The 12,400-nt window shown below is 43.4% G+C and overlaps 1 protein-coding gene across 8 annotated transcripts in view; it reads right to left on the bottom strand.

The window, feature by feature from the left end:
* Positions 1-3,100, bottom strand: part of UBR5 (ubiquitin protein ligase E3 component n-recognin 5) — a 142,082-nt gene extending 138,982 nt beyond the window's left edge. For 5 of the 8 annotated variants that reach the window (XM_027131552.1, XM_027131551.1, XM_027131548.1 and 2 more), the window contains exon 1: positions 2,579-2,677. In XM_027131552.1, coding sequence (XP_026987353.1) covers positions 2,579-2,640 — 62 coding nt within the window. In that variant the 5' untranslated portion in view covers positions 2,641-2,677. Of the gene's footprint in view, positions 1-2,578 lie in introns of all 8 variants that reach the window. The other 3 variants (XM_027131550.1, XM_027131554.1, XM_027131549.1) reach the window with 2 other exon arrangements.
* Positions 3,101-12,400: the final 9,300 nt, after the last annotated feature.

Raw genomic sequence — 12,400 nt, forward strand, 5'->3', positions numbered from 1 at the left:
TATCATACATAGAAAATCAACCCATTGTAACACACTCTTTTCTATTACCAAAACTTACTTTAAACCTTGGTAGATTTTTACCTGAAGACAAAAATATTCTGGGCTTATTCTAGTAAGTTGTAAGGTTCCAGAAAACCAACCTCGTTTGGAAACATTTCCCTCAAGCAATGCAGCAATAGGTTGATCCTATTACTTTGCAACTAGGTATGCAAACATGAACTTTCTTCTGAAGGGGAGACACAGAACAGCTCCACCACAAGTCAACTACTTTTCAAAACTAAAAAAGCATGACTACCTCAAATGATACCTTCGTAAGTCTCAACAGACATTTTTACTGCTACTAGATAAAACTAGAGGTTCCTAAGATTTTACCTACAGCCCTCTCCTACTGTTCAAATATCTGCCACCTTGATGTACATTTTATGATCTCATCAGATCCACCTCTTTCATTTCTCATGAAATGAAAACTGAAGATGATCCAACTATTCTTAATATTGTATACCGACATTACAGAAATCAAAAACAAAGCTGATTACTTGTTTACACCAGGAATGGAGAAAGAAAAGGTAGCTTTAAAAAAGATACGTGTCAATTTCCAGACTAGCTGAAACAAAAGGAATGCTCAAAAATTATTCAAAGTGCCCAACAAAACTGCAAAATAGGTTTTGGCATGCACAGTAAATTGAGTAAGCTAGTCAGGATTCTTGGTATATGAAGTTAGGACTAATATAAAAAACATACCCTACTTCTCTCCTGGTGCAATTTTCTAAGTTACAAGACAAGTTGCACTACAAGCACTACCAACTCGGTTCTATGAATGACAGACAGTACGGCTATCCACACTACTAGCGTGGTTCTAAAATTTACAAAAAACCTTATGTGAAAGTCTTAACAAAAGATCTGTAATGAAACAAAATCGGAATAAGGATCGCATTACAAAATGTTAAAATAAATGACTTAAAACTTATTTCAGTATTTAAAGGAACTACGTGACAATTCCAAATGATTAGTATTTTCAGAAAGTATTCCAAAAGTTTTACAAACATGTTAAATGCTATATGGTTACAGCAAAGACTAGACAAATCCAAACCTAACGCCAGAAACCAAGCCTCCAGCTTCCCGGATTGAAAGGCTGTCCGCCCCACCTGAGGCGGTTAGATACTCCGAGACAGAGGCCAGTATCTTAGCAGCAAGTTAGGCCTCTTCCTCCCGACGGGAAGCGCATGACAAAAAGGGCATCATGCAATTTATGTCACCTGGTCACTTAGCAAAAATTATATCTAACTTCTAAACTTGGGCCCAGATGGCCTTCCCTATTTATAATGAATAGAGAGCAGCGAAAGTGTTGGGATAGAAAGAGACTTAAAATGTCCCCCTTTCTGACCCTGTAAACATTTAGGCCATCATTAGAGCTGAGTTCTAGATTCTAAAACTTGCTTTAATGGAGGCTTCCCTCAACCTCCTCGGAGTGTCTTTTGCAACAGTGAAGGAACTTTTCCTGCTTTATCTCAGTTCCCTGAAAACATGCGGCCCTGCAATTCAATATCCTAACCTGGCAGGGGACGGTGGAGGAGGGAAGGAGAGGAATCCAGGGCCAAAACAGCCTTCTTATGAAAGGCAAAAAAAAAAAAAATCATAATTCCTCCTCCGCCCATAGCAAAACCCATCCCAGAAATTTTACAGCGTGTTAAGAAAAGCAGCACTGCGAACTGCAAACGTAAGAGTTTTCCTTTGACTTCACGCTCGGCTTTCAGCTGTCAAATTACAACTCAGGAAAACACTATCATTAGAATAAAAAAGGAAACAAAAAAGCTCGCACCACAGGGGCCGGGGCAGGAGCTGCGTGCACCATTCCGGGAGTAGCAGAGCCAAGGAAAGCTAATCCACTTCCCCACCCGCGCCCAAATTCATCCCCTCCCCGGAATGGCAAACCTCACTGCAGGGGCTCAAATTTAATAATAATAACAATAATCATGGCGCTTCCTCCCTCCCCCGCAGCCGCGATCCGCCGGGAATCAGCTTCTCCCCACCCTCCCCGCTCCCCCGGGATCTCCAGGCCCCGCAGGTCCGACCACCACACCGGACACAGCTCCCAGGGCCCCGGGCGAGCCCAGCCTAACCCGGGGCCCCTCGCCCGGCTTCTCCTCTTCCCTCTCTTTTTACCTCCACCATCCCCCATCCGCATTGTCTGTCTCAATTCAACTTTGACTAATATGGATTCCTCGAGCCTGGGCCGGGCGGTAATTACAGCTCCCCCCCACCGGGAGCCGGATTCCCCCCGCCATCTCCACCGAGTTCAACGCGGCTCCTTCGTGGAGGCGGAGGGGGGGGACGAGGGAGTGGAGGGTGCAGTGCGCTTTCCCGTCCACATCTCACTCGCCCCCGCGGCCCCGGGCCCCCGGGACCAGAAGTTTGCCCCGGAAGGGGCCTAGCCGGGTGCAGCGAGGACCCTCCCCCCACACCGCCGGACGGCGCGTAAACACCGGCGCCCGCCCCGGCGCGGCCCCGTGGGGGAGGGGAGGGCGGGGAGGCGCCCCTCCCCCAGCCCGCCCGCCCGCCCGCCCGCCGGCCCTATTACCTGTCATTGAGCTGGTCCTCGGTGCCCGGCAGCGGGTGAACCACGAAATGGATGGACGTCATGGTGCTTCCTTCTCGTCCTCCTCCTGAGCACGGCCCCCCCGCGCTCTGCTCCCCCCCCAACCCCTTCCCCTCCCCAAAACCCACAGCCGCCGCCGCCGCCCTCCAGTCCCCAAATGGAGAGAAGCAAATGCGCAGGGGCCGCCGCCGCCGCCTCCCCGCCGGGCGTCTGTCCGCGGCGCGGCGGTCCGGCGGGGCGGGCAGGAGGGCGGATCAACACGCCGCCCGCTCCCCCGGCGGCAGCGCGCAGGAGTGCGAGGCCGGCGGCCGGGAGCCGGGGCGCGCCGCCGCCAGCGGCAGCCGGGCGTCTGGAGAGGGACCGAGTGGGGAGGGACGAGCGGGACGGGCTGCGGGCTGCGGGGCCGGTGTAGTCCCGGTGGCGGACTGGGTCCGGACTAGGGAAGTGGGGAGGGAGATGAGCCCACACCGCGCGTCACTGGCGAGAAGCCGCCGCCACCGCCAGCACCGCCGCCGCCATCTTCACTTCTGCCCCAGTTTCTCCGTCTCGCAAGCTCCGCTCCCGAGCGGCGGGGGAGGGGCGAACGGGAGGAGGAGGAGGGAGGAGACGGGCGGGCGGGGGCACGGCTGCGAGGGGGCGGGGCTCCGGGAAACGGGCGGTAAGGCCCTTTCGATTGGGCAGCTCAACGTTCTCGGACCACGACGCTGTAAGGCGCGTGCGGATTGGTCCGTTCGGCTCCCGAGCCCAGCCCCCGCCCCGGGGGGGTGGGATATCTCCCGAGTGAGTGTTCCGGAGAGCACGTGTTAGGGAAAGAGGAGGCAGGGGGGCAGGGGAGGGCGAGCCGGCAGGGGCGGGGAGTCCGGGAGGGAGGCTAAGTGTGTGTCCCCGGGGAGGTGGGAAGGAAGAGGGGTCCTTCATTTTCTCGCTCTGATTTCCCCTGGGGCAGCCCTAATTTTTTTTTGCGGACCCTTAGGGGTTTTTTGTTTTTGTTTCTCGTCCTTCATCCTCAGTTACATTTAAAGTGGAAGTGTAAAATCAGTTAAGGGGAAGAAATACACAGCCTTTTATTGGAGAAGTAAGGTAGTTATGTAAGGGCCTTTCCAGAAGGTCCAATCGTAGGATCATAGAGCTGACTTTGCAGCACCTTCTTTTATCACCCTGATCTCCCCAATTTCCCCAACACCACCACTATTACATACCCACACAAAGACAAAAAGTGGAAATTTCCACCAATTTCCTGATTTAAATGATTCATGATTTTTTACTCCTTTTAAATGAAAGATGATACATCTGTTCTACAAAGGTGTTTCGTTCCTCAGCTTATGATCAGTGGGATCATAAAGGCTAATTCTTGAATAGATCTATTTGCTTTTTTCTAGGGAACCAGTTCATAGCTTTCTTCTCAAAGGCTTCCATGGCACCTTCAAAAAATCAAGTACCTCTTTCAAGAGAAAAAAGTGAAAACATGAAGCCTCTTCTCCAGTATGTTCAGTTAAATCAGGGGTCCTGTGAAACATTCTTAATTTTCAGTATCACTTTTCTTCTGTTAATGCATTACACACACACTTTTGCTCAGGAAGTTCTTTTGAACAAAATATATGAAAATTTATTTATAAATCAGGATAGAGTAGGTACCCCTTGAGACAGATAATGGAACACATTTGTAGGTCACTAGCTCCAAAATGGCCCAGCTTACTTTAGACTAAAAAATGATTTCAAGGCCACTATTTATTAGAAATCCGTGGGAGCCACTGGGAAGCAGGGTAGACCAATGGATACTGCTAGTTTTAGAGCCAGACAGACCTGAATTTGTGCCCTGTTTCTGCTACTTAACTATGTGGCCTTGATTAAATCATTTAACCTATCATAGCATCTTTTTTTCTCATTTGTGAACTATTCCATAGTAATAGCTCTACATAGGGTTTTGATGAGGCCTAAATAAGATAATGTATGTCAAGCATGGAGAGCACTTCATAACACTTAGTAGTCTCAGCAAAGGGAGGCTTTTATTTGTCAAGTTGCTCACTATGTGCCACTTGACAAATGTACCATTTGACTACATACCACTTTATACGCTTATGTCTTTTAATACTCAAATCACACTATGGAGTAAATAATATTATCCCCATTATGTAGACAAGGACACTGAGGCTCAAACACCTTAGGTAAGTGCTGAAGCTGAGACTTAAAACCAGGTCATCTAACTCTTATTCCATTGCTCTTTCCACTATACCACAGCTGCCATCTACTTAATAATTTAGAAGGAACAGACTATTCAAAGCCAATGGGAAAATGTGATATGATAAATACAGTTAAGAGTGCTATGAAAGTTAAAGGAGGAAGTGGTTCCAAACAAGAGAATTAAGAAGTCATTTAAGCTGAACTTTCAAGAATGTTCTGGGAAAATTGAACATCTAACTTAAACACAGTCATTTTAGATGTGCCCCTGGACAAACTCCAACCTCCATGCCCATACTTTGCTTCATTTCTCTTTCTTCCACATCTGTCTTTCTTCATCTTTTCATTGTGCTTCCACCCTGCTTCCAGCTTGATTTACCCACTGAGACTTTCTGTTCTGGTCAAAGGCTGGTCTCATCACTCTAGGCAGCCCATTCAAACTGCCCACTTGGTCTTTGACTGACAACCATCTTGGCATCGTCCAGGCTGGCATGTTAAGGAGAACTCTCATCTCCCTGCACTTTGGTGGGTCACACTTTGAACAGGGAAAAACAAGAGTAAAGGCACAGAGTTGTGCAAGCCCATCACATGGATGGGGGAGGAGGGAGTACAGATAGGGAAGAGAAATAAGCAAGGTTCAAGTAGAACCTTTTTGAAGAGTTAAAGTGCAATACAAATCTAGAAAAGGAGGCTGGAGTGGGCTTCTTTTCTAACAATTTGGGTTAATTCTCCCTTTGAGGACAACTGAAAAGTTAACCAAAAATATTTCTTTAAATCCGCTTAAAGGCACAAGAGAGTTAACAAAATAATGATGAATTACCAAACTAGGAACCAAGGGATGAATAAGACCCAAGGAAGTGAGTCCTGTGTTTGGAGCCACTTATCCCCCTGGGATGAATGCCAATTACGGAAAGACCCAGTGAGAAGCCAAGAAGCTGAGCAGTTCTTCTGACAAACACTCAGAACTAAGACAACAGGGATTAATGTCCAAGGTTCCCCAATGCAGTGGTGAGTGCTAATGAGCTCCTCTTACTTTGTGTGGAGCCCTAAAGGCCTGCACCTCTGAAATAAGCCATGTCTTAGATATGGTTTCCCCCAAAACATACCTTGAGACAAGGATTTGGCTATAAATAGTTTATTTAGGAAGTGATTACAGGAAGCACTGTATGGAAATGGAGAAATGAGACAGCAAATGGAGAAACTCCTATAAAAGATGGGCTGATGAATGTTTTACCAGTGTGGACAACTGGAATTCAATCCCACTGGGGATCATCTGAGAGACTGTGTAGAACATATCTTAGAAGTAGCCCACTGAGTGGGGAGGAAACTGGAGGTATTTATCCATTAATTCCATCTCTCAATAGTTGAGGATTGCTCCTAGGTTGTTAACTCCCTAACACTTCAAGCTTTTCCCACTTGTGGGCAAAGCACACTCCTAAGGCCAAAAAATAGTGTCAAGAATGAAAGAAATAGGACTTCGCTAGCTGCACAGTGGTTAAGAATCCGCCTGCCAATGCAGGGGACGCGGGTTCAAGCCCTGGGCCGGGAAGATCCCACATGCCGCGGAGCAACTAAGCCTGTGCGCCACAACTACTGAGCCTGCGCTCTAGAGCCTGCAAGCCACTACTACTGAAGCCCATGCGCCCTACAGCCCACGTGCCACAACAAGAGAAGCCACCGCAATGAGAAGCCTGCGCACCGCAACGAAGAGTAACCCCCACTTGCCACAACTAGAGAAAGCCCGCATGCAGCAACGAAGACCCAACACAGCCAAAAAATTAAAATAAAAAAAAAGAATGAAAGAAACAAAGATACTCGGCGGGGGAGGGGGGCAGGGAAGGGGAGAAAAAGAAAGAAAAAGAAATGTGAGAAATTTTAAGCAGTCAACCCATATTAAAGGGTGTTATTCAAGTAAAAGGAAAATGATTCCCCAGTGTAAGCTCAGAGGGGCATAAATGGATGAAGAATAAAAAGGAAAAATATGTAGGTATATGAATGTTGACTGAATAAACAAACAGGACTCAAAAATCCAAAACTCTGACAATACCAAATGCTGGCAAGGACGTAGAACAACAAGAACTCTCATCCGTTGCTGGTGGGAATGCAAAATGGTACAGCTATCTTAGAAGACAGTTTATGGCTTCTTACAAAACTAAACATACTCTTAACAAGTGATTCAGCAATCGAGCTCCTAGGTATTTACCCAAAGGAGTTGAAAATTTATGTCCACACAAAAACCTGCACATAGATGCTCACAGCATCTTTATCCAAAACTTGGAAGCAACCAAGATGTCCTTCAGTAGGTGAATGTGTAAATAAACTGTAGTACATCCACACAATGGAATATTATTCCAATGGAATATTATTCAGCACTAAAAGGAAATGAGCTATAAAGCATGAAAAAACATGGAGGAACCTTAAATGCACATTACTAAATGAAAGAAGCCAATCTAAAAAGGCTATTGTATGATGCCAACTATACGACATTCTGGAAAAGGCAAAACAATGGGGATGGTAAAAAGATCAGTGGTTGCCAGAGGTTAGTGGAGACAGGAAGATGAATAGGCAGAGCAGAGGATTCTCAGGGCGGTAAAACTACTCTATGATCTATAATGGCAAAAACGTGTCATGATAAATTTGTCCAAACCAATAGAATGTACAGCACCTACAGTGAACCCTAATGTAAGCTATGAGTTCTGGGTGATAATGATGTGTCAATGGAGGTTCACCAGTTTTAACAATTGGGTCACTCTGGTGGAAGATGTTGATAATGGGCAAAGCTATGCACGTGTGGGGACAGGGAGTCTATGGGAAATCTCTGTACCTCCCTCTCAATTTTGCTATGAACCTAAAACTGCTCTAAAAAATAAAGTCTGTTGGGGGCTTCCCTGGTGGCGCAGTGGTTGAGAGTCCGCCTGCCGATGCAGGGAACACGGATTCGTGCCCCGGTCCAGGAGGATCCCACATGCTGCGGAGAGGCTAGGCCCGTGAGCCATGGCTGCTGAGCCTGCGCGTCCGGAGCCTGTGCTCCGCAACGGGAGAGGCCACAACAGTGAGAGGCCCGCGTACCGCAAAAAAAATAAATAAATAAAGTCTGTTAAAAAAAATCTTAAATATTAGCAAAACGAATTCAACAGGATATAGCAAGGAGTAGATCACAAACAAGTTGGATGACTTAATATATAAAAATCAACAAATGTAATTCACCATATTAATAGAATAAAAGAGAAAAATCATTCAATCATTTTGAGTAAGAGAAAGAATGGAACAAAATTCTGTAAGCATTCATGAAGAAAATTTCTTAACAAACTATAAATAGAAGGGGACTTCTTTAATTTGATAAAGAATATTCCTAAAAATCCTACAGGAAACATCTTTTGTAATGGTGAAATGTTGAAAGCTTTTACCCTAATATTGGAAACAAGGATGTCTATCCTCATCACTCCTTTTCAACATTGCACAAGGGTTCCAGCCAGTGCAACGAGACAAGAAAAATAATTTTAAAATATAGGGATTAGGGCTTCCCTGGTGGCGCAGTGGTTGAGAGTCTGCCTGCCGATGCAGGGGACGCGGGTTCGTGCCCCGGCCAGGGAGGATCCCACATGCCGCGGGGCCCGTGAGCCATGGCCGCTGAGCCTGCGCGTCCGGAGCCTGTGCTCCGCAATGGGAGAGGCCACAACAGTGAGAGGCCCGCGTAATGCAAAAAAAAAAAAAAAAAAAAAAATATAGGGATTAATTTTCTGAGGCAGCTGCCAAAGTTGTCAGAGGGACAGGTCATGCTAATCAATGGTTGAAACCATCTCCAGGGCTACCTGGAGGCCAGAGTGGCCAGGCGAGTACTGCTCAGCCAGAAAGTGGTGGTCATGCATTATGAGGACATCAACATTTCCTGCAAACTCCTACAAAATTAAATGGAGGTAGCAGGCCTTGACCTACAAGCACATAGACACCAACCCGTGCAATGGTCCTTTCCACTTCTGGGTGACTGTGCAAGGCCTGCTGCCCCACAAGATCGAGTATGACCAGGCTACTCTAGAGCACCTCAAGGTGTCTGACCAAAAAAAGCATATGATCATTTCTGTTCAAATGCATGTGTCTTAAGCCCACACATAGGTTTGCATCCCTGGGGCACCTGACTTATGAATTTGGAAAAGAAGAGGTAGGATGAGGCCAAGATTCACTACATGAAGAAGAAGTAGCTCAAATGGGCCAAGAAGAACTTGGGGAACAAAACCAACAAAGAGAGATCCTCAAGACTCATAGACTCCTGACCTGAGTCCAGTAAAAACTGTTTATCCCTCAAATATATATATATATATATATATATATATATATATATGTTTTGGAAAGGAAGATATAAAACCATCATTATTTTCACAGGACATGTTTTAATACACACAAATTACAATTAATAAGCAACTTTGGCAAAATAGCTGGAAATAAGGTTAATGTCCAACAAAAAACAATTGTTTTTAATATATCAAAAAAACAAAAAGAATTAGAAACGAAATTTAAAATACCATTTAAAATAATATAAAAACTATAAAATGTCTAATATCTAAGAACAAATTCAATGAAAGATGTATAAACTCTCTACACAGAGAACTTTAAAACATTTTTGAGAGAAATCAAAGGTGATCTTAATAAATGGAGGAATATACCATGTTTATGGGCTGGTACAACTAATACTGTGAAGTTGTAAAGTCTCCCTAAACTGATCTATAGATTTAGTGCCATCTCAATCAAAATCCTTCCATCCCAGTAGAACTTCACAAGTTGTTTGTCAAACTTATATGGAAATGTAAGAAGAAACAAAGAGATCGTTGAAATAGAATAAAAAGCTCAGACATACACCAAAGGTTAATGAACACATGACTTTGATAACATAGGCACCTAAGGGCAATTTGGAAAGGAAGGTGTTTGCAATAAGTTGTGCTGGGATGACTGGATATCATTATTTTTGAAAATTAAACTTAACCCCTACCCATACCATACACAAAGATCCAGGTGGACTGTAGATGTAAATGTAAAAGGCAAATAATAAAATCTCTAAGAAGATAATATATAAAAGGATACCTATATGACCTTAGGACAGGGGTAAACTTCTTATACTGGGCATAAAAGCTCTAATCATAAAGAAAAAGGATAATATGTTAGACTATATTATAAATAAAACTTTCTGTTCATCAAAACGACAACATTAAAACATTGAAAAAAACTATGGTTACCAAAGGAGATAGCAGGGTGAAGGGTAGGGGGGAGGTAAATTAGAAGTTTGGGATTAACATATACACACTATTATATATAAAATAGATAGGGACTTCCCTGGTGGTGCAGTGGTCAAGAATCCACCTGTCAATGCAGAGGACATAGGTTTGATCCCCGGTCCAGGAAGATCCCACATGCCGCAGAGCAACTAAGCCTGTGCGCCACAACTACTGAGCCTGTGCTCTAGAGTCTGCAAGCCACAACTACTGAAGCCCACGTGCCCATGCTCTGCAACAAGAGAAGCCACCTCAGTAAGAAGCCTGCACACCTCAACGAAGAGTGGCCCCCACTCACCGCAACTAGAGAAAGCCCAAGTGCAGCAATGAAGACCCAACACAGCCAAAAATAAAATATTAATTATTAATTAATTTAAAATAAAATAAAATAAAATAAATAACAAGGTCCTACTTGAAGGACCTATCAATATCTTGTAATAACCTATAATGGAAAGAATCAAAAAAAAAATATATATATATATATATATATATATATATATTTGAAACTGAATTGTTTTGCTATGCACTTGAAACTAACACATTTTAAATTAATTATACTTGAATTTTAAAAAATGGTTAAAACAACAACAAAAAAAGAGATTGAAACAATAAGCCACAGAATGCAAGAAGATATTTGTGATATGTATTACTGAAAAAGGACTCACATTCAGAATATATTTTTAAATTCCTAGAAATTAGATATTAAAGAAAAAGAAAATTAATTTTTTTGCATTGTTTAATTGAAGTATAGTTGATGTACAATACTATATAAGTTACAGGTGTACAATATAGTGATTCACAATTTTTAAAGGTTATACCCCGTTTGTAGTTATTATAAAATGTTGGCTATATTTCCCATGTTATACAATATATTCTTGTAGCTTATTTTATACCTGATAGTTTGTACCTTTTAATCCCTCCTCCCCTCTCCCCACTGACAACCACTAGTTTGTTCTATCTGTGAGTCTGCTTCTTTTTTATTATATTCACTAGTTTGCTGTATTTTTTAGATTCCATATATAAGTGATATAGACAGTATTTGTCTTTCTCTGTTTGACTTATTTCACTTAACATAACACCATCCAAGTTCATCCATGTTGCTGCAAATTACATTTCTAGGAATTTAGAAATTACAAAGAAAAAGAAAACCCAAAATTACATTTCTAGGAATTTAGAAATTACAAAGAAAAAGAAAACCCAAAATTTTGTAATGGGCAAAAGACTAGAATAGGCACTCCATAAAAGAAATACACAAATGACCGATAAACTTATCAACTTCATTCATCATCGGGGAAAAGCAAATTAAAACCACAACGAGATACCACTACATACCCTCCAGGATGGCTACAATCAAACAGACTGATGATAAAAAGTGTTGGTGAGAGTGTGGAACAAGAACTTATTTACAGCTGGTGAGAGCGTAAACCAATATAATCACTTTGGAAAACAGTTTGTCATTTTCTCCTAAAGTGAAATATACAATCCCAACAATTTTACTCCAAAGTATACACCAAATAGATGTGCATGCACAGTGTACCGAGAGACAAGGAAAAGAATGTCCATAGAAGCACTATTTATAAAAGCCCCAAACTGTAAACAATTCAAATGACCATCAAAAATACAATATCATGGTCAGTTCATGCAAAGTAATGCTGTACAACAATAAATATTAATGAGCTACAGCTACCTGCAAAACCTAAATGAATGTCAAAAAAGTAATGTTGAATAAAAGGAGTCAGAGATGGTACAATTCCATATGAGCTTCAAAAACCAGTGAAGTGGACTTCCCTGGTGGCGTAGTGGTTAAGAATCTGCCTGCCAATGCAGGGGACATGGGTTTGAGCCCTGGTCTGGGAAGATCCCACATGCCGCAGAGCAACTAAGCCCGTGTGCCACAACTACTGAGCCTGCTAGAGCCCACGAGCCACAACTACTGAGCCCGTGAGCCACAACTACCAAAGCCTGTGTGCCTAGAGACGGTGCTCCGCAACAAGAGAAGTCACCACAATGAGAAGCCTGCGCACTGCAACGAAGAGTAGCCCCCGCTCTCCACAACTAGAGAAAGCCCGTGGGCAGCAACAAAGACCCAACACAGCCAAAACTAAATTAATTAATTAATTAAAAAAAAAACAGTGAAGTGAAACTATATTGTTAAGGATGCATGTTTAGGTAGTAAAACTAAGGAAAGCAAACCAAGGGGTTACCTTAAACGGTAGCAGATACTTCATGGGGAGGGAGAGGTGTTGATTGGGAAGTGGAACCAGGGGACCTGCTGAATGCTAATAGTTTTATTTTCTGACATAGGTGTTGTTACAGGGTGTTTTCCTTATGGTAATCTGTTTAGCTTAGCTATACATTTTTT

Source organism: Aethalodelphis obliquidens, unplaced genomic scaffold (assembly GCF_003676395.1).
Source record: "Aethalodelphis obliquidens isolate GAN/ISIS:26980383/991018 unplaced genomic scaffold, ASM367639v1 scaffold39, whole genome shotgun sequence".
NCBI lineage: Eukaryota > Metazoa > Chordata > Mammalia > Artiodactyla > Delphinidae > Aethalodelphis > Aethalodelphis obliquidens.